At 38.7% G+C, this 23570-nt stretch overlaps 1 protein-coding gene and 1 gene segment (V, D, J or C); both read left to right on the plus strand.

The window, feature by feature from the left end:
- LOC118235671 (HMG box transcription factor BBX) overlaps nt 1–5114 on the plus strand; it is a 41699-nt gene extending 36585 nt beyond the window's left edge. For all 10 annotated transcript variants that reach the window (XM_035433270.1, XM_035433268.1, XM_035433275.1 and 7 more), the window contains one exon: nt 45–5114. In XM_035433270.1, the coding sequence (XP_035289161.1) occupies nt 45–132 (88 nt within the window). In that variant the 3' untranslated portion in view covers nt 133–5114. The remainder of the gene's footprint in view (nt 1–44) is intronic.
- Nucleotides 5115–5861: 747 nt separating this feature from the next.
- LOC118235672 lies at nt 5862–10640 on the plus strand. The segment is given in 5 exon segments: nt 5862–6044; nt 6326–6649; nt 7135–7401; nt 8636–8731; nt 10459–10640. Coding segments are annotated over 5 exon segments (861 nt in total).
- The last annotated feature ends 12930 nt before the right edge of the window (nt 10641–23570 follow it).

Raw genomic sequence — 23570 nt, forward strand, 5'->3', positions numbered from 1 at the left:
TGCCCCCTTCCTGTTTTTCTAATGGTCTTTCTCTGTGGTTTCAGAGGCCAACGCACAGTCACCATAGCAGCGGATACACAGTCGACAGAAATGGCCCAGGCCCCTGTGCTCATCTCCTGCGCGGATCAGTGAAGGCTCCCCGCTCTCCTCCTCCCACGCACCCCCCCGCCCTTCCCCAGACAACACAGTCACGCCATGCTTCTCTGCCCTAACCTCCTAACCTTTCCCTGGGGAAAGGAAGGCAGCGACGGAGAGCGCTCGGTGTGAACTGGGCTCGGCTGTGGACTCGAGGAGCAGGGCCTGCCGAACGCTTGTGCCCAGTGGGGGGGGAGGGTGCCTCCCCCTCACCCACCTTGATTCTACAGCTCCCGGCAAAGCTGACCCCCAGCCCCCGGCGGAGCCGAGCCGGTACCAGAGCGTGGTTTTTCCATCGGGCGGCTGCGACGGGTTAGCGGACACCGCTACACACCAGACGGCTGCCGTCTTTAAAGGTCAAGTTTTGCAAACAAAAAGTGCATTTAAACACACACACACACACACACACACACATACACACACACACAAAAGCTTTCTCACAGTCTTCACCCATGTGGTTTTGATGTGCAGGGTTTAGTTTATTCGCATCTTTTTTCGTGCTAGTACTCAGTACTTCCTGTTTGTGGAAGCGTGTGAAACCTAGCGGTTAACACATTGAGAGCTTCAGCAAACACTGAACATACTTCCTGCCCAAGGGCTTCATTTATTACACTAGCTGAAGATTTGAGTCTCACATGCCTGTTCCCCGGCTTTGCACAGCTCGAGAGGACCTGTGTTTCCTCTTGAGTCATACTTCATGATGCACTCCACCCATGTTGCAGCTGTAATTCCAGCCTCGTTACACTGATAATATTGCGTAACCTCTGTGGTTCTGACTGAGTTCACATCAAACCCATTTTTTGGCTGGACCGCAATAGCGGTGCCAGCCCTTTGAACGCGAATCTCTGCGACTGAGTGACTGAGTGATGAAGTTACACCATTGGTCAGCCGAGTTATGAAGTCACACCATTCGTCGGCCGGTCCAGCCATATACTAGGTTTTGACCTGGTCTTGTTTGGAAATCTCGGAACGCATGCCATTGCTGGGTATTTCTACGGTAGAGGCAAGGGGGGTTTGCTTGGGGGGAGGCTCAAACTGTCAGAAAAAGCAGATCAAGGCCCGTCTGTAATTTGTGACAGGCAGCCGAGTAGATCAGGGTTCTAGCGCAAGACTCCGTTTTACTGTATGAAGGGAATGGGTCTTCAGGCAGCCGGTCAGTGTGCTGCTCGACATTCTGACCTGATGGGAATTTTTTTTTTGCGCAACTGAAGCTACAAACTCTGTTACCCAGCACCCACTCTGTCTGACATCAACAATGTCTGACATCAACTGAGATTAACTCATGGGTAGACTCACTCACTGGTTCACTGGTACATTTTTTTTTCTCTTTTCCGTCAGCATATTTTTTCCTCTCGCTCTTTCTTTCTCTCTCTCTCAAACACACACACACACACACACACACACACACACACTGGAAGTACTTGAATGAAAAGAGATGCATTTTATGTCAATGCTTGACCTTTCAGCAGTCTGTGTAGCATCTGAATAGCTAATCCAAATGTGTGCTACTAGTTTCCTAAGATAGATTAATAACACAGACACTGCACTAATTTTTAGCTACAGTAGAAGAGGCGTAGTTTTGTTTTTAATTATTCCGTTTTATTCATTAAGGTTTGTATTGAGAGTCCTCCTTCACTGGTTGTTTTTTTTTTCTAGTCTTGGATTTTCTGTCCATGTCTCTGTCCTCTCCTTTAAATCATGTCACTGAAAATGAACTGTCCCGTCAAACTGAAGTTTGACTTTTCTTCGCTGTACGCTTCATTTTTAAATTTTTTTGTTTTATTTGCACATTCTCTTTTAAGTGAAATGGCCAGGCTTTCATTCCACGAAAATCTGCGGGGTAAACTTGAAAGAGGCCCAGCCTGTACGGTGCCTGTGTACAGCACGGCGGGCTAATATTTCCTGTTTCTGAAAGCTTCCACGGCGGGCTAATATTTCCTGTTTCTGAAAGCTTCCACAGCGGGCTAATATTTCCTGTTTCTGAAAGCTTCCACGGCAGGTAAGAGGGTGGGCTTCTCTCTTGATTGGCAGCAGGTCATTCTCTCAGCCTGTCAGCTGACCACCTGCTCATTCGTTCAGCTGCCTTAGTTTGGGCAGTCGAACCGCCAAACCCCGTCTTCACACTTGATGTGAATGACAGATCTTCCTATATCAGGGGTTTCGAATCCTGCCCTCAAATTGTGTAATCGTGTAGCTCGCAAACTATAAATTTAGGATTCATACAATGATTCCATTTGTGTATGACGATCTTTTGACCCTCTCCCTCAGGACTCCTTCTGTTAGAGCATACTAGTGCTTTTTGGAGCTGCAGTTGATAACCTGTACAATTAATTGTTTTTTTATCATCAATGTTGAAATCTTTTTTTTGCACAGTTTGTCGGCTGTTTTTCTTCTTTGTTTGGATCAGTTATTCACACATACTTCTCATCATCTGCCGCATCCTCTATGAAAACTGTTAAAGAAGTGGTAAAAAACTATTGTCTCTCGAATACATTGTATGTCTCACTGTTCTGTTAGTTTTTATCTGGTTGTTTTTTTTTCTCCTGTCTTTTTATTTTTATTTTTTATATATAGCTGTTCCAAACCTCAGATCTCTCTCCTGGGTCCCAGTTTACTGGATTTAAGACTGTTGTAAGAAAACAAAAAGCTTATATATATATATATAAAAAATCCATATATATATATATATATATATATATATATATATAAATAAATAAACACACACAGTATGAAATACATATATAGAAAATGTTTCTATGCTTACTTGTTAAGCAGATGAGCACTGAATTGTACTGCACTGCTTGTAGAACAGTAGCTCCTGTTTCTCTGCTTCTCTGAGAGTATATAATCTTATAGCAACTGCATTATCTGTGCATTGGGGCACAAGTACTTTGTAAAGAGCCGGCTCATAGTTTTCCATGGTGTTACCGTGTGGCCAGGATGTGTGGCATCCTTACAGTGACTCAAGGGCCCAGACCGCTGCACACACACGCATTCGTTTTGCGTAAAACTCTAAATGCCGGTTTTAGGTGTACTTAACAATTTAGACTGACATTGCTTTTGTAGTGCTCCTACTGTGACGGATGTCTTCGGTCAGTTTGAAAGTTTCCCAAAAATGTATTTGTGCTTAGAAGCTGGTGATTGAACTCAGAGCTTCAGCTTTTAAAGTTGCAAGTGAGATTTCAGATTTTTTCTGCTTGCTAATAAAATAATCCTAGATGCATTGAAATGATATCTTTTGTACAGATTTGAGGAAATAATTCTGGGATCAGTGTGACTTTTTGGAATGACTAAGCATTAAAGAACTTACATAAGACTTCCTTGTGTATACTTAAATCGGTGCTGTTGGTGCACCTTGTCCATATCTGGACATTCTAATGAGCTTTCAAAGTAATTTAGCGCCACTTAAAGATGACACTGTCCCAATTGTTTTCCTTCAATCAGTTATAATTAAAAAAGGAAACAGAAGTGTCTTCCCAAAAAAATCCTTTACTGGTTGAAGCACATGTACTTCCTTGAAAACCATTTTAAACAAGGCACTAGCCAGTGGGAAAGCATGTACGTAACTAAATGTGGTTTTGCAGACATTTGCCAAAGAAAAGGGAACAGTGTCTTTAAATCAAATACATGGTAAGAATAAGGCTAGATTAGCAGTTGCACTGGATTTTGTTGGTGCATATGATCTTCAGGTAACAGATGTTCTTTATCAGCACAATTAATGCTATATTTCTGATGGGGTTTCTCTGACTTAAAACAGTTTTGTGGACGTGGTGTACAGTGTTGGCACCTTTTAAATGCCTCTTTTAAAAGACAATATTTGCACCTTAGAACCCAAACCAAAATAATATCACGTTAATTTCTGTCCCCCTCCTCCTCCCCCCAACACACTTCCATTGCTTTCTTCTTTTATTATTTTATTTTTCTCAAAATTTCTGTCCCTTTCCATGTGGTAGGAAGGGGACTTAAAAAAGAAACATTTATTTCATTTCTAATGTATGTAAATATGAATGAAGTATTTTAGGCTAATTTGAGCATTCTGGCATGAAATTGACAAAAACTATATCAACACATTTTAATCCCCTGCCCGTCTCATTGTCCACCTTTTCTATATTTAAGATGCCTATTTAAAAACTAGAGTTCCTATATGAATTAAATGACTATTATCAATGATAATACCCTTTTGTGCTAGTACTGTCTCTTGAATGTAATGGATTTTTGTACCTGTATTTTTCTATTTGCTATTCAATCTCAACTTTCTGTACTTGATGGATTTATACGGAGGAGTTTTTGACCGTTTACACACGTGAATAGTTTGTAACAACCCACAGTCATTACCGTGGAGAGCCACTGTTGTGAGAACTCTGTGAAGTTCTGTGAGGTGGCTTGGCCGGTCTGTGTCCGCTAGATGGATTTCACAGAGAGTTTAATTTCAGAGAGCAAGAGTATAACCACCCTGATTTGTATCATGAAATGCAGGAATCAAGGACCACCCTTATCTCCAGTAAAGGGTGAAACCAGGGACACTTGCAATTACAAAGAACAATTGCCAAACCCTCTGTAATTATAGCTTATTTATTTTATTCTTTTTTTATTGTTTGTTTATCCAGATAGTCTTAAAAAAACCTGAATATGCACCCAGAAAGATATACCTTATCTGCTCCATACAAGAATGTTGTGTTTGTGACTGCTTGCGCAGTTTAAAACAGTCTTGTTGAGGGCTTTCTCCAGATTGAAATATGTTTCCTCTTGAAAGTTTGTACCATGTGTGCTTGATCTAATTTATGTCGATAGTACTGTATCATGACATGTATGGACTTGATTGTTACAGCCCAGTTGTTAATGCAGCCTTGCCTTACTGGACACCCTGCTTAGAAAGGGATTCCTTAGCCATTGCCCTCAGCTCTTTTCACTGTCATTACACTGTCTGCTGGCGCAACTAGTACTCCCTCAACACCTATTAAAATACCTATATTAAACCCGCTGCTCTGCTGCGTCTCTTCCTTAAGTCCAGAAGCTTTGTCTTCCAGGTTTATTTCTGGATTTCAGTTGTTTTTTTGCATTGAACACGAGGGAGAGGAATGTAGATTCACGTTCAGTGCCCGAGTTAACTGTGAATCTACAGTCAAAACCTGACGGAGCCAAAGAGAAAGTTTTATGTATAAAAACAGAAGAAAAAAAAAACATTTTAAATTAAGAATTTTTTTTAAATTCATGTTTAAAGTAGACACCTTCATTGCACACCCCCCTCTTGTAATGTTGAAGGCAAGGGTTACAGCCTCCATAAAATTTAAATTAAACCATTTAAAATTCACATGCCTAGTGCGAATGATGAGCACTTAAGACTGACTGTAGAGTCAGGAAGTTGGGTTCAATCATCAATATGTTGGTTGGCTGGCCAAAGGCTGAAAACAACAGTACTGGCTAGACTGTAGTAAAATGTACATGTGTACAAGCACAAGGCTCAGCGGTCATTCAGTATGCCGAGAGAACTTTTATTTTTCCCAAAGGAATTTCAGTTGTCATTATTTTAGGAACTCTTCTGAAGCGTAAGATCGAGTGGATTATTAGGATGATTAAGAACAGCATTTGGTGTAGTAGTACTAAATAAAAGTTTAAATAATTTAAATAATTTACTACTCTTTCACTGTTGTCTCTGCAACATACAAATCTATGAACAGTATAAGCAATTACCAAGCATTGAAAATTAAGTATGATGGCTTGTCAGTTTTCCTGCCTGTGTTGCAGGCAACTTACTCTACAGGATGTTGCTTGCGGTTAAATTTGTCTATAAATCGGAAGGCTCTCAAAACAACGCTAATGTGAGTGCTGATGAGCAACCATGAGTCCAACTGCAATGGCTTTACCTCTGAAGATTTCCATAGTTCTCGCCGTTCTGTCCACAATTATTCGTAAGTTTCCATTTTTGTTCTTTATTCATTTTTTATAATATATTTATAACTTTTTTTATCCAGTACTTATTGTGACTGTATTGTTAACTGAACATTTCAATACACAATAAATCCCTGAAAAAAATAAATAAAAAATCTGCTTGTCCTTGGCAAATATATTAGTGCACACATGCACAGGTCTGCTTTACATCAGTAGAACCAGCCCATGCTTGAATGTGTTTAGGAAGTTAAAATTAATATTATGTTTTCTGATACTTTTGCCATTATATTTCACACCACAGATGCAGCGGACATCACAGCAGCACGTGGAAGCTCTGTCTGTCTCCCCTGCGCCTCAGACCTGTACAGTAATAGCACAGTTACAGTTACATGGAGAACAAATGGACGCCCTGGGATTCTATGCCAATACCGTGTGCTAAACGGCACAGCTACAGATTCATTATCAAAATCATGTGACGACCGTATCAATAGAACAGCACAACCTCCAACGCTCTGTATAAGTGGAGTAAAAACCAGAGATGCTGGTTATTATAACTGTTCAGTGTCTAGAGCCGTACCCCCACCAACGGTGCAGATCTTCTACAAGGTGGAACTTCATGTTGAAGGTACAATATCTATGCTATAGCACGTCCTTAAAGTGGTTTTGCATTATTTGTAATATAAATGTAAAGATTGTCAATATTATCAGTAGCAGGAAGGTGAAAGAAACACCGGTTACCATGCTAGTCCATGGAAAAGAACATGTATATTTTTAATAAGATGTGCCAAATTTAGTGTGGTGTCTAAAGAAAAGCTACCTCTTTGTGAGCCAGCCTGGAGAGAGTGAATTTTAACTCATTGAAGATACAGCCAAGAGAGGCCAAAATCCAATACAGGCTGAGGCCAAACCATCATAGGTGGAAATTGATTCATGAGATGAAACATGGTACATGGTCAGACCTGTTTCAGCAAGAAAAAATGATGGTATTTTAAGCACCTAGATATCCCATTGTCCAAAGGTCACACTTTCCTCTTTTGCATTATAAAAGCAGATTGATTGCCCAGTCATCAGAATAAGAGGCCTGTTACCCTCCTCCTGTGCCCCCTCCAGGTCCACCGCGTGTCATCATAGAATCCCAGACAAACAACACATCAGACTGCCTTTCGCTACTGTGTGAGCTGGATGGCCTGGACTCAGCACAGGTGAACATCACCTGGAGCAGAAATGGACAAAGCATATCTGAAACAACCAGTTCCCTACAGCTGTGCAACCATGAGTGGAGTGAGGGAGACACGTTCACCTGCAACACTAGCCAGTTCTCCAGTTACACAGACCTCAGTGCCAGCATAACCATCACACAGACACACTCAGGAGTGGGTAGGTGATTGGAAATATTAATATTACACATGAGCTCACACATACAATGATTTGCCTGCGAGAATAGGTAAGCTACAATTCAACTTTTTGGAATTAAAGCTGTCGTGTATGATATGGCAAAGGGTTCAACCAGAATCCACTAGCATTTTAACTTAAGATGGCAGCAGATATTAACCAATGACAGAACATTTACTTAAATTATTTAAATGAGTGAATATGGGTAAATTGTAGGCAAGGGCCTTGTTTAGAACATATTTTACATTTAACGCTTTGGAAAACTACTACCTGGTTTAACATACCAGGCATGTGTGGGGTTGCTAGGCATAGCTGGGGAGATGGTGCTATGTGCCATGGCCAGAAATGTGCACGCGTCTGCAGTCAGTGCCTGGAGCATGTGCCTAATCTGAGATGAAGAAGCTAAAACAATTTTAAGAGAAATGTAAACAGGTATATTTGCCTTGCTTGAAAGGGCTATGCTATATGAACGCACCAGTTGTTTGTACTATATGATTCACATATTTCAGGCATGTCCTACTGCCCACTTGATTGCAAGTTATGTCAGGGACAATAAAAAAGGCACATACACATATTTTACCGAATATTTCCAATGTCTCGTAATGTAAATAATGCTGTCAATGTCCAATCAAACATGAAAGACTGATTTTCAATGGGTTGATGGACATTGGTGGCATGTATTCAAACTTTGCAACTTTGTCTTCCCTCCAAATGGTGAATGGAATGTGTGCATAATTTGGATATCATTCTACTTCAATCGATTGCATCACAGTCACTTTATGGACCATGCAGATAAAAAAAAGTTTACATTTAGAATGAAGTTGATATGTTTTAGGAAGACAGTTCACACAGGAAGCCCAATGCTAATGCTTACCAATCACCAGTCCAACTGCTCACTTCTGTAACCATATTTTCAGCACTTCCCTGCAACCCATAGCCTCAAACAGGCAGGGAGCTGATAGTCTGATTGACTGACTAGCATTCATTTACATTACATTACAGACATTTAGCAGTCGCTCTTATCCAGAACGACTTACACAACTTTATTCATAGCGTTTACATTGTATCCAATTATACAGCTGAACTTATACTGAAGCAATGCAGCTTAAGTACAACGGCAGAGTCCTACCGGGGAATCAAACCTGCGACCTTTAGGTTGCAAGACCGACTCCTTCCCCATTATACTATACTGCCATTCCTCACTGTCTGACACCCACAGGTGACAACTCTTACCCTGCTCCTCTGGTTCTGATCTCCGTGGGCACGTTGGCGGGGACCCTGACCCTCATCTGTGCACTCTTCTGTTTATTTAAATGTAAGAACTTGCCGTCTTAACTCCCAGAAATGGTCTACCACCCTGACGCAAAAGCGGAAAATATGAATCCTTGTATAACAGAAAGTTTGTATTATTGTACATACTGTACATGTCAGTATTACTCTTGTTGATTTAAAACAATGTTAATAGTGTAGTAGCTCTCAGGAAAGTGGTATGGGAAAAAATGCATGAGGTTCATTTAAAAAGGACACAGTGCCCTTTCACTGTAACCAGCTGGATTTCAGTACGTGTTATAGTGCTGTTCAGACAAAGAATTACTAATAATGATAGGAAACACAACACAGCAGCAAAGAAAGAAATGAAGAGCTGTTAATACATACAGTAAAATAGAAAGAGTAAATAATAAAAACGAAATCAAATTTTAAAATATCCACAATAAAAACTACAATTCCCTTTAACAGGATATGTTATGTAAAAGGTGTACACAGCCCACCTCTGGCTTTAACCACTCCCTTTCCTGTCTGCACCCACTCCAGCCTTTGATATTGCACTGTCTGAACCTCTACACCGTCTGGGGCTGAGAATTTTAGGCTAATGGAAAATACTGGGGGCTTGAACAAATGACGTGAAACCTTGATAAGCATAGAAACCTGACTCCTGTGAAGCAGTGGGACCAGTCCAAAATAGCCATCCTAATATTTATTGCTTATTATTTATAGTACATCAACATGTGATTTGCTATTGGCTTGATGGTGAATTGTTGTTATATTTAAATTACAATGTCCAGTGTGGGCTCCCGCTCATTTAATTTCATTCATGTGCATGTAATTTCCTTTTGCTTAGTTGGGGGGAAGGCAGGAAATATCAACTATCATGCAGCCATTAGGTCTGGACTGGACTGCATTCACAGCTTCTCAGCTGGTTCTGTACTGCCTAAAGCCCACTGTCTCTGCCCACACAGTCATCAGTTCCCCATCTGAACTTCTGCTTTTTTTGTATTGCCTCTTAAATACCAGGACCTCTCAGTATAGAAACCTTATGGTGTCTCGTGAAATTAATAGGATTTGAAAACAACTCTGCAGCATGTCATCCTGTAACACCAACACATAGGTGATGACTGAATGACCACAGACCACTCATGAAGCTAATAAATGGCAAGGTTCATGAGAGAAGCATAGTGCGATAACACCTTTTGAATTTAACATTTGTGTGCAGCTTTTCTCTGGGTGCAAACATTTACACATCAGATATTATCAAGGAAATACGTCACCTCCCACAGAAACTTTTAATCAGGCATCCAAACGGCATCCTAAATATAGATTAGAATGAGGGAGAAAAATAGTCTTGTTATCGCTTTTAATCATGGGATGTGGCAATATTAAATAGAAAGCATTAGCATGTGTACAGACAGGACCAGCTAACAAATAGTATGGGAGAACAGAATAAAAATGGCCGACAGCACACTCCTGCACCAGTTGAGCAGAGGTAGAGATTACAGTAAATGAGGCCAGATCAACTGGGTGATGTGTAGACTGCCAGATGAGGACAGATATTTTTTGGAATGTGGCCAGACACCAGGGAATCGCTTTGATTTAGCTAAGTTCTATAGTATTTTTAATGACTACAGGGAGTCAGGGCCTCTGATACTGGACTAACAGCAGAAACCTTTCCTCTACCTGCTTTTTTGGAGGTTTGTGCTCAGTTTCTACATACAGGATGTGAAATTGAAATTGTTTGACTGATCTGTGATTTTCCTTCCTTTACAGGTATCCAAAATGCAAAAGCCTCGAGAGAAAACCCAGTGGATACAGGCTTGTTTACTGAATGCACTTATAAAATGAGTCGAACATCAGAAAGTCCTTTGCTGTGAGCTTAAACAGCCCTCTTTCTTTCATTTCTTTTGGCACATAACATAGCATAGCATAGCATAGCATAGCATAGCATAACATAACATAACATAACATAACATAACATAACATAACATAAGAACAACATAATATAACATAACATAACACAACATAACATAACATAACATAACATAAGAACAACATAATATAACATAACATAACACAACATAACATAATACAACATAACATAACATAATATAACATAACATAACATAACATAACATAAGAACAACATAATATAACATAACATAACACAACATAACATAACATAACATAAGAACAACATAATATAACATAACATAACACAACATAACATAATACAACATACCATAACACAAAATAGCATAACACAACATAACATAACATAACAAAACATAACATAATACAACATACCATAACATAAGAACAACATAATATAACATAACATAGCATAACATAGCATAACATAACATAACATAAGAACAACATAATATAACATAACATAACACAACATAACATAATACAACATACCATAACACAAAATAGCATAACACAACATAACATAACATAACATAGCATAACACAACATAACATAACATAACATAACATAACATAACATAAGAACAACATAATATAACATAACATAACATAAGAACAACATAATATAACATAACATAACATAACATAGCATAACACAACATAACATAACATAAGAACAACATAATACAACATAACATAACATAATATAACATAACATAACATAATAAAACATAACATAACATAATATAACATAACATAAGAACAACACAACACAACACAACACAACACACATAAGAACAACATAATATAACATAACATAACATAAGAACAACATAATATAACATAACATAACATAGCATAACACAACATAACATAACATAACATAACATAAGAACAACATAATACAACATAACATAACATAATATGACATAACATAACATAGCATAACACAACATAACATAATACAACATAACATAACATAATATAACATAACATAAGAACAACATAATATAACATAAGAATAACATAACATAACATAACAGAAGAACAACATAACATAACATAACATAACATAACATAACATAATGACGAAAACAGGCCATTCGGCCCAACAATGCTTGCTGTTTTTCTGACTAAATTGCTTCCTCCTAGAATACTGCGCTACTATGTTAAAATCGTATCTGTATAATTCTTTCATTACACCATTGTATGTAGGGATATTGCACCATTACTGCATTGTAATACTGTATGTGCAGAACCTTTACAAGTGGTGCAGTTGTGCTTGTCCTGTTCCTGTCACAGTAGGCAGCTGTGTTTTGTATTTCTTATTTCCATCATTCATTTTTCTTGCTTTATAAATAAGTTCTACCTGGAATGGACTTGAATAAAGATTTCCACTGACTCCATCCTGTTTTCTTCTGCAAATTAACTTGCATCAATGACTTTAGAATACCCTTCCTTATGTTGGCTCAGTACTACTATACACACATTAGTGGCAGATTTTCAGATGCATCAGTTGCGAAAAATGGCTTTATTTGATATTGTTATTGACATTGGTATCCCTTGGACCTATTCAATAAACAAAGTTCCTTTAATTGCAGATAAAGTGTTACTTCTGCTTTGCTTATCTTCAAAACCAAATGACTAATAAGTATGAAATCCTTACTGCATGTCCTGGAGGTTATTGACTCCTGATTCCTCGATGTCTCTGCTTGTATCTGTGATTTCCTTTCAATTAGCAACCAATTTAGGCCTTAGAAACTTAGCCAATCAGTGACTTAAATTAAGCACCTCAGTGCAGGAACACATAAAAAACCAGTAGACCCAGCAACCTTCCAGGATTTGCATTTGAGATCATTGCTCTATGTGATGATTTGTTGCTGTCATGAGTGTTGCACAACATAATGGTTTGCACTTCCTGTGAATAAGTAGTTCCTTTCTCAAGAATACAAGAACACGCAAAAACAAAACTTACAAGGAGTACCTACCATCCACCAAAAGCAAGCATGTAAATTAGAAGGTAACAGTGTGTTTCAGTTATTTTGTAATGGATATTCATTGGCGTGGCAGAGTATGTTTTGAAACAACACACCAGAAGGGCTGCAGGAAGACCCTGGGCAGGGACTTTGGGCAGTCCTTTTAACACTACCATTGCAAAGGATGACAACATTCTGCTGCTCTCAAATACTTTTCAGTAACGTGCAAATCCGAATTCAAGTTCAAGTCGACTGTGGGGGAAGGAAGAATTGAAGTTTCTGCTACGCCGGTGCGAGCGTTTTGGTTTTGAGTGCACCGTTTGAACGCTTGTGGAGAGGAAGCTGAGTAAGAGTGTTTGTCCGTGAGTGGAGCATGCGTGTGATATAGAGACCGCTCAGTCTCTTGACAGCTGGTGCATGTAGACAGGATGGTGTCCCTTTACAATTTGTGCAATGTTTATCTCATTCTCGCACTTATTAATTCATGTACAGGTAAGATGTCGTTTTCTTTTTTGTTTTTGATGCTGTGGTTAAGAATTCTTGTATGTATTTTACATAAACCATTGATATAAACTGAGTGTGTGTTGAAACAGCCAAAAATGGTGTCACAGGTGCTTAGTCTTAAGAATATCAGAAACGTATTCACTTCATGCCTGTAAATCAGTTGTTTCCAGTAGCACTTTAAAAGAAGTGGTGGTTGCAGTGGATTTTTACTTTTACCACTGCAGTGGTATGTTAAAATAGTGTTTTATATTGGCTGACTGTCTGCAACGAAGTTGACTTCAATTGCTGTTTATACACTCATGTATTTTCAACATTGTTCCTATAGGAACAATGCTGAAAATATATGAGCCAAGCAGGCAAAATTATTGTCAATGTCATGCTGACTTTTCAGAAAGAACAAGAGTAGAGATGCTTCAACCCAGGAACAGTGTTGGAGTGTAGTCTACTTACATGTAGTTAAACTAGTTGTTTAATTACATTTTACAGCAGTTTGCTGGTAGTTCAACTTAAAATGGCTTCAAGAAACAACAACAAAAGACACAAAAGTTTTAAGAATACTAAACTTCTTCATTCATAATTTGTGTTGGTACTGTAATTTGAACTACTTTGAGTAATTGTAGTTCTGTAAGCTACATTTCTATTTAGGCTAGCTGTAATTCAGCTAATTTCAGTGTGAGGTAATAGGTAGTTTGTACAACTATACTTTCAGAGCAGTTTCCCCAACACTGCTCAGAAATAGGTTTGTTTGGTTCAGAAATAATCATAGCTCACATAATTGAACTTATATCATAAGACTCACCTTGTATTGTACTGTGTATATTAGACCCACCTGGTAATGCAGTCTATTGTGCTATTGCGTCCTAGACCACACTGTGTCCGTATACTGCCTGTGTGTCGCATTGATGTCAGTTTTATTTCACACCACAAACTGTCACATTTGGCTTCATTACACATGATTGTGCATATAACACAGTAAGCCTTCCATTGTATCATATGTTGTTCCTTGTTGGGCTCTCATTGCATATCTTGTTATTGTGTAAAGACTATGTTACTACTGGATATTAAGTGCCTAGTGCTGTGCCGTTCATTCCACACCACAGATGCAGCGAACATCACAGCAGCACGTGGAAGCTCTGTCTGTCTCCCCTGCGCCTCAGACCTGTACAATAGTAGCACAGTTACAGTTACATGGAGAAAAAATGGACGCCCTGGGATTCTATGCCAATACCGTGTGATAAACGGCACAGCTGCAGATAAAATATTATGTGGCCACTATATCAATGGAACAACACAACCTCCAACGCTCTGTATAAGTGGAGTAAAAACCAGAGACGCTGGTTATTATAACTGTACAGTGTCTAGAGTCATACCCCCACCAGCGGTGGATCGCCTCTACAAGGTGGAACTTCATGTTGAAGGTACAATATCTATGCTATAGCACAAGATATCTGGCTGAATTAAGAGTGGGGTCTCAGAACATAAAAAATGTGTGTATTTTATATACCAGAATGCTTTCCTATCCAATACACACTGTGATCAAACCATCTTATGTGAAAATGGATTCATAAAACGAAAAATTCTGTTTTAGTGTTAAGAATCTATATGTATAATTCTGCATGTCTTTTTATGAAGTTCCCTCAGACTTCTTGCTGTACTGTTGAAATTTTAGTTGGCTCCGACTGACTGGTTTGACAATATTGAATCAATATTGACCAGAAAGTCCTTTCTGTCATGAATATAAGGAATTTCAATTCACAAAGGAATAATGTAACAGTTTTTTATTTTTGTGCTGATACCATACATAAATTCTGGTCATGTATTTCTGCAGAATTGAGTCAAGTGCAATTACCAGCCAGCTCACTCATATATTTACACGACTGAAAAAAAACCCCCACAATTCAATTATTTATAATGGACTGAATGCACGCTTAGATACTCAGTATGTTTGGAAGAGATATTTCTCTAACACCTATGGTGCTGCACTCAATGTATGCATGTGGTATAGTATAATAGAAAATATGATCTAAAAATTTGATACACTACCATATAATCTAATACTTTTTAGGATTATGTTTCGAATTTCATATGGTAATACTTTCTAGTGAAGGTTACATTCATAATAATACCAAGTATTAATTAACCCTTCTGGTGCTAAAAATAAGAAACTTACTTACAAAAACGATGAAATGTTTTGCATTTGCTGAAAGTCTCCAAAGACAAGAATTGAAAATGATCAGCTAACATCAGCCAACTCTCCATCAAGGTGTACCAACACAGATCTTTGGCAACTGCTACAGCCCTGTATATGTCTACTGTACTTCAAACAACGTGTGCTCACCTCTGGACAGATTAAAATGTTCTCTCGCACCATAGGTGTGAGAAATATCTCTCTCAAACATACTGTGCCTCTAAACCTGTGAATATGTTAGTGTTAGGGCTGATCAGTTTCATTTTCATTTCTTTTGAGGCAAATCTTTCAGCATCTTTCAGCAAATGCAAGATATAATCGAAAACATATTTTTTTATTATTAATATATACATTATTCAACATTGATGGCCGCACAATATGGGACTTGGAGCACCACAATGTCTTTGGTGTCCGGTTTAGGTATTCTGAGATTGTGATTATTGCCAGAATCTTATCATGGGGCCAAATGTTTGTGTCCCCTCCAGGTCCACCGCGTGTCATCATAGAATCCCAGACAAGCAACAAATCAGGCTGCCTTTGGCTACTGTGTGAGCTGGATGGCCTGGACTCAGCACAGGTGAACATCACCTGGAGCAGAAATGGACAAATCATATCTGAAACAAACAGTTCCCTACACGTGTGCAACCATGAGTGGAGTGAGGGAGATACGTTCACCTGCAACGCTAGCCAGTTTTCCAGTTACACAGACCTCAGTGCCAGCATAACCATCACACAGAATCACACAAGAGTGGGTAGGTGATTGGAAATATTAATATTACACATGAGTATTCGTCCATATACACAATACCAAATATCTAGTCTTCTGTGTTGCATACCTACCTCCTCTCATGTGTGCTATGCAGAGAAATCTAAAAACGATTGCGATGAGAGATAAAATATATGACACCACACCTTTAGTAGCCTCTGATAAGAGAAGAAGGAGGTGTTAAAGTTGTGCAGGAAGTTGTAATGCCAGTGCCGATACCGCCTGATATTTTCCATCAGCCACTTCTCATCATCGCCACCCTGCAGCTCACCTCTGTGTTGTCCCAGAACCTAGATCTTCTGCACAGTGTGGCATAATGGTTAGGGAACTCGGCTAGATTAACTGGGGCCTCAAATTCAGTTCCCGGGTGGGGCGCTGCTGTTGTACCCTTGGTAAGGTACTTTGTCTGCATTGAGTCAGTACTGTATTCAGTATTCAGCTGTATGAGTGGAGTGTACATTGTTAATTGATTGATTAATGCTCTGTGCCTCATTGACACCCACTAATCACCTTTTTTGTTTTGTTCCAGATGACTCCAAATACTCACACTCAACAAAAATAATTATAATCTGTGGGGGTGCATTGACTGGAACCCTGGTCCTCATCTTCCTGGTCATCTGTATTTATAAATGTAAGTTCCATTACATTCTCCATCCTACAACATCCTGGTTTATTTAATTCACTAGTTTTCTGACGTTGGCTCCTGAATCTGAACTTTCCTCCATTTTGTGTCTGTGTGGCTTTGCGTCACTAGTCAAAACAACAAAGCTTCTGCAATCCATCCGTCAAGTGACTATGTAAAGACGAGGAAGAGAAACCTGTGACCAAACTCTCTATCCCTCAACAACTCTGCCTCTGTTCTTTTTCAAAAAAAAAAACATTAACCAGATAAACCAGTTGGCAACAGGTAGTAATAACTTGTACTCAACATATGGCAACAGATATTGTCAGTCGTAGTCATTTTGGTACCAGTTTGGTTACTGTTTATACTGACTGTTAACAGCAGCAGTGGTTCTTCCAGACTGGGGTGAGGACTCTGGTCAACGCCCGTCAAAATAGCCTTTTACTTTTTAATTGTTTCCTTGTAGAAGAACTCCCAACTGAATTAGTTTTTTAAAAATCTTTTTTTTTTGTTTTTTTTGTTTTTAGTGAAATGAACTTGACCAAAGTAAAAAAGGTGTACACAATAATAGATAAGTGTTCATATAAAGTAAGTTCTATTCTGTTATATTTAAATTGATAAAAGACTAACATTTTGAAGAAAGCTATAAGGTCAGTGTGCTCTCTACACCATGACATTCGGGGAGGTTGTGTCTGGCTTCCCAAGTAAGTCCTCAAACAATCTTGCTGTGGACTTACTGTTGGTTTAATTGCAAATAAACATCCATTTATACAAGCACACTTGCTTTAGATTACCCCATCTGATTAATTATTTTAATATAATGACAAACATGCAACTATGTCTGTTTAGCCTAAACAAAACAAACAAAAAAATTGTACCACTATCTTTCACTGCTCCTTTACAGATGAACAGGAAAATGCCTTATCTGAATGGTCATAGTAGCCATAACATAGCTGTGTTTTTACAATTATTAATAACTTAATTCATGAGAACACACATACTATTTATTGTTGTTTTATTGCCATTATAGCATAGTTATAACATGTTTTTTTTAAAAACAGACTGCAGACTGCAGACTGCAAGCTTTTCAGGAGAAGCGCGTACTATTGTGTGCCCAACAAAACTGAGAGAAGATGCTGCAGGGATGAGATAGGCTAACAATTACAACTAGCCACCAGTGGGTAGCCAAAATGAGAATAAAGAAATTCAAAATGGTCGATTCTGCATGCGTGCAGGTCGAGTCTCACTGAGCAGAAATCAGTTGTCAACAGCTATCATCGTCATATTTCTCTGAGGCATCAGCCAAAAAATCAGTAAAGTCACCATATTTGATTTTCATCCTTATAACCTATGATAAAACAGATTCGAATACAAAGAATCATGAATCATTATTGCATTTTTCAGGTGATTCAATGATAGACTTAAATTGTAACTTATGTTCAATATACGTTTTCGTCCTGCAGAACTTCCACCGTGTGAATCATATTGAGAGTGCATGTGAAGTTCAGTTTCTCTTTCCATCGATTTTTTGAGTTGACTCATAATATGTGCAATGCTGCCCCATATCCACTAGAGGCCAGTAAAGGCCTATTAGAAGCTTCCAGTTTTGGGGTCTTGCTCGAACAAGTTTTGTGGTGAAAGATTGAACATTACACCTGGAAAATCATGGCAAATATATCAACAGCCTTTGTATTACTGTCTTCATGCAGACGCAGGAGAGATGTAACAAAAAATAAGTGGTCATGTTCTGGGTGCTGTGCTGTGAAACTGGGCTGTGAATGTGTCTCTCACCAGTTCTTTAAAGTATCCATTTCATTCAAAGGCCCAAAAGATATAATTAATAGAAACCCGCTGGTTTCCTCAGAGGGTACAGTTGTCTCAGACATTTGAAAATGATCTACCTGTCACAGCCTAGTCACTGACTTGCCTATCTGTAATACAAGAGGCTCAATTAAAGATAAAATATATTACATTGTTTAAAATGTGATCTTGTGTGCTCTTGTACTGTGAGGTTTGTAGTAAGACACATTTTTTTAATTTTACAGGTAAGAAAGCTCATTCAAATGATGCATCCATAGTGTACACCAACAAGGTCTATGAGAATTTCAGTTTCAGCACCACAGGCCAACAGACGCAGAGGAATGTCTCAACACAGCAGGAGCAATGTGTTTATGAGAACTAACAACAAATCTGTGCACTCCCTGTATAACAGCTTCTGTATGCTCCTCGGAGTGAATTTCACTTATACAGTAAATTATGATGCAGAGAGCTGGCCTTTCAGCCAATCTACGCTCACCATTTGCCTACAGCTGGTGATTATCTAGCAATGTGCCAAGCCTGGACCCAGAGGATCTCTGCCTCTACTAGATGACCTGGAAAGCTATTTACTCCATGTGACGAACAAACAAAACCAAAAAAAATATCCTGACATCCTTGCAGAACTTACCTTTTACACCAAATGCCCCATGTTCAGAATCCAGTCTGAGCCTTAATAACTGTTGATAACTTTTTATGAATTTAAAAACCTCAGTCACCTTTTACCTTTCACTAAGCCTGAAAAGATCCTCTATCGTAACAATCATCCTTTGTAACATTAACATTCACACCAGGAACACATTTAGTTACCCTTCTCTTTCCTGAAGCTTTCCTGTTGCAATTGTGTATGTGAAATGATCCATTTCACTTGTGTGAAACAGGTTTTAATTTTTTTTTTAATGACCACATAGAATGAGGACCTTTTGCAATGTGAGCAATGCAATTATTTAGATTAGACTTAATATATGCCATACACTTTGCTGTTATGGTTATATGATTGTGTATTTAAATTGAATATTTTAATAAAGGACTTCAAAAAAATTTCATTTGAATAATCTTCTGATGATTTTTCTTCTGATGATTTTTTTTTTTTTTGAGTATCTGCAATTTAACCACACATGATTTTTAGATTACAAATCTAGAATTATGGAGTACCAAGCCAAATCAAAAAATTTATATGTATTTGTACTAAATATTATGAAGGGCACTGCAGTCAACATTCGTCCTTAATTTTGACTTGGCAAATGATGCAAGTGTTGTAGCTATCCTTTAATTGCCAACAAATTACCTGTAGTGCTGTATTCACATCATAATAATCAAACCCCTGATGTTGAAAGGATAGCCTCGGAGCTGGAATGTTCCCTGGACATTTCTACTTCAAAATGACAGCGCACCAGCATTCTCAACCGGACTACAAAACTTGCAGTTCATCAGGAGCTCTGTGCAGCACTGCCGTTCATACGTCTACAGGAAAGAGGTGTCAAATCCCTTCATGCTAGCAAAGACAAATTTCATGAATCCAGCAATGATTTTTTAAATGTGCACACTTATCACCTTAAATGTACATTTTAAAATCAACACTCCTTTTCAGCCCCTGAAAAGTCAGTAGTAATATATTGAATGATTTGCTATGAAATTCGAGCCTTTCATTGAGAGATACACTATTCATTAAATCATAAATCGTATTTATGATTATTAGGGATTATTATATTGTACAGAATTCAAATTAAATAGGACAATGAAAATGCATTTTTGATTGTTTGAATTAAATCATACATAAATATTTAGTCAAATGCAGACTATAGCATGTACACTACATGAAAAGTACACTATTAAAGTACAATATTAAAATTTAGAAAAGCTATGTTTCCTGTTATAGTACATTCCTTGGCTGCAGCATTACAATATGGCTAACCTTGTGATTCACAGGCCTTTTTGCAATGAAATTTCCATTGAAGTTTCCTTAACGACAGTTTGATTTTGCTTGGCAAAACAGACTCTGACTCTTTTACATCCTACAGAAGATCTACGCAGATTTACATTTACATGAACAACCGCAACAATGTTGGTATTTGCCTTGCTGTGTGCTGTTGAGGGCGTGCAGTATTGTAATGCAAATCAAATGTCTGTAAATCAAACAACAAAGTAACATATAATCAAATGTAACTATCCTTGCAGGTTCTCTTTGTATGAATGAAGCAGGTGAATATGGAAGACCAACAACACCACACTATTGCTTCTAACAGGCTGTGAGGAGATGGGGAATTTGAAGTTCTTGTATTTCTTCATTGTGCTTGTTGCCTTCATTATAACTCTTTATGTGAACGTGTTTCTCATTGTTTTCATTTGTCTGATCAGGATCCTTCACAAGCCCATATTTATCCTTCTTCGCAACCTGTTCATCAATGGCTTGTATAGAAGTTTGGCCATCTACCCCCAGGTACTTTTTTCAGCAAGTGACTTTGTCAAGCGCTCTTGGTGTCAGCTTCAGATATTTTGTATACAATCTTTTGCAGCTATTGAATGTGGCATATTGGCAGTGATGGCATTTGACAGATATGTCTCAATCTGCATGCCACTCAGGTACCAGAGTATAATGACTACCAACAATTTGTCCAAGCTCCTTGTCCTCATCTGGCTTCTCCCTATTTTACTGGTTGGAGGGCTTGTAGGACTAACATCCCAACTCCCACTGTGCAGTCGTATTATAAAGAAACCGTACTGTGATAACTGGTCTGTTGTTAAGGTCTTTTGTGTCAAATCTACCAGGGAAAATCTGTATTGTTTTATTTTAGTTTGTTTTTCTGGCATCCATGTGGTTCTGATTCTATTGTCCTACCAAACAATGTTTGTTTGTTACTAAATGTTTGCATGAGGGCTTCAAAGGAAGCCAGAGGGAAAGCCCTGAACACAAGCTTGCCACACGTTGTGTCATTTCTGACCTACTGCGTCAACATTCTCTTTGAGGTTATCACCCAGCGACTGGATGCACAGGCACAGTCCCCTTAAAGGATGTCTCTGTCTTTACAACTCCTGATTATCCCCACACTGCTAAATCCACTTGTATGTGGAATTTGACTAAATGAGATGTGAATCACTATAATGAGAGTCTTTCAGAAACAAAGAGTTGCCTGTAGATTATAAGCAACATGGTTTTGCTAATTTTCTGTGAGTTCTTTTATGTTGCAAAGAGGAAACATAATAAATCTGTCAAATCAGATTTCTGGATTTATAAGATATACTTTTATTGGACCCCATGGGGTAATTTGTCCTCTGCATTTGACCCATCCTAGTTACTTAGGAGCAGTGGGCAGCCACAGTGTAGCGCCCGGGGACCAACTCCAGTTCTGAGGCCAGTGCCTTAGTCAAGGGCAACTGCAGGAGTGCACCTAACACGCATGTCTTTGAGTGTGGGAGGAAACCGGAGTACCCAGAGTAAACCCACGCGAACACGGGGAGAACATGCATTTTTGTTTTAAATGTGCCTCAGCTCCCTATTCATTCTCTTGTGGCAGCCATCTTTTTTCACAAAGCAACTTTTTCTTTTAAAATGAGGGTAAACCTGGTCATACTTGATCCATACCAAGGACAGTGTCAATATCAACTGCGTTTAATGAGAAAAAGTTTCTTAAATATTATTTTCAACATCGAACAATGGATATAAAGGCTGAATTCCTCTTAACAGTTTTGTTTTTTCAGGTTTTGACACCATTCTCATTTTATCTTGTTCATAATGTTGTGCACATTCATTCAGAATATTATTTAAGCCAATAGGCCAATCCTGGATTTAATTAGTGCCATCATTTTCTTATTTTAAACTGTACTGGGGCATTGGGGGTTATTTGAACAGAGGGAAGATCACCCTCTACTGGCCAAACAACTAAACTTCCAGCAGCAACTTGATTTTCCCTAGAGGTTTCTGATGCAAATACTAACCATGCCCACACTTGCTTAGCTTCAGCCATTGGGTAGGAGCATGGTACATGGTGGTATGGCTGCTTTACCCTCACATTTGCATTGTATCATCCACTGCAACCCACCCTCCACCTATATACCTATGTACAGTATGTGATAAAGCTACAAGGAAAACCATACTTTTTGCACTGTGTTATAAAAAATCACCAGTTGTGTCTACAAACCCATTTTTGACTGATTCCAAGATAAGGTAGATACACATAGGGTTACCTCCAGAAGAAATATTTAAATAATAAATATTTTAGGACAGCTGACAAAAACAATTTCAGCCCTCTCACGTGGATCTGTGAAGCTGAAAATGGCTCAGCATATACGTGATCCATAATCTGCCCTCTGCTTCCTGAGGTTTGGTCTTTGATTACATAGCAACTCTCCTATGAGAACCCCTGACCCAGAGGCTGGTGTAAATGAACTGGGTTTCCAAAGAATTGGCCTGCCTGCACATTATGCATAGGCTGTGTCTCATGGCCACTGAAAACCATGTGAGAATCACTCATCCACCAGGAAGTCGTTCTTTTTTTTTTTTTTTGTGAATCTCATACTTGGATCCCAAGTAGTTCATGTGAGAAAGCTGAGCCCTGTATCAGAGTCTAGGCTATGTCATTACCTGAGTAATCAGCTGCAGCTATATTGGGTGATGTCAAGTAACTGCTTCATAAGCAGCCCTGAGCTACTCACTAGCTTTCCTCTAATATGCTGTGTGGCTTGTACTGCCAGAAATAGAAGCTGGGTCGTTGGCTAGTGTACCATACGACCGCACAGTGCACATTTACTCAGCTGCACTGCTGTCTGTGTGGAAAATGCCAGATCACGTTACAATTAAACTCCACAGTGAGATCTGTGGTGCAGACCATAGGGCTATTGACTCTGAAGCCGTAAACAGACACCCTTGCGGTTGGGGATTTAAACCCCTGCCGTGGCGCTTTCTGTGCTTTGATCCCATCTCTATCTGTTAATCATCCATTCTGTTTGTGACAGTATGCCACAGCTCACTAACATTAATGTTGGCTATCCTTGGCAGCACAATGCACGTGTATATGTACATGCTTGCATTTGTGAATACTAATCAAAATATTGACAATAATAATTGCACTCCCATAAACAACA

Source organism: Anguilla anguilla, chromosome 9 (assembly GCF_013347855.1).
Source record: "Anguilla anguilla isolate fAngAng1 chromosome 9, fAngAng1.pri, whole genome shotgun sequence".
Taxonomy (NCBI): domain Eukaryota; kingdom Metazoa; phylum Chordata; class Actinopteri; order Anguilliformes; family Anguillidae; genus Anguilla; species Anguilla anguilla.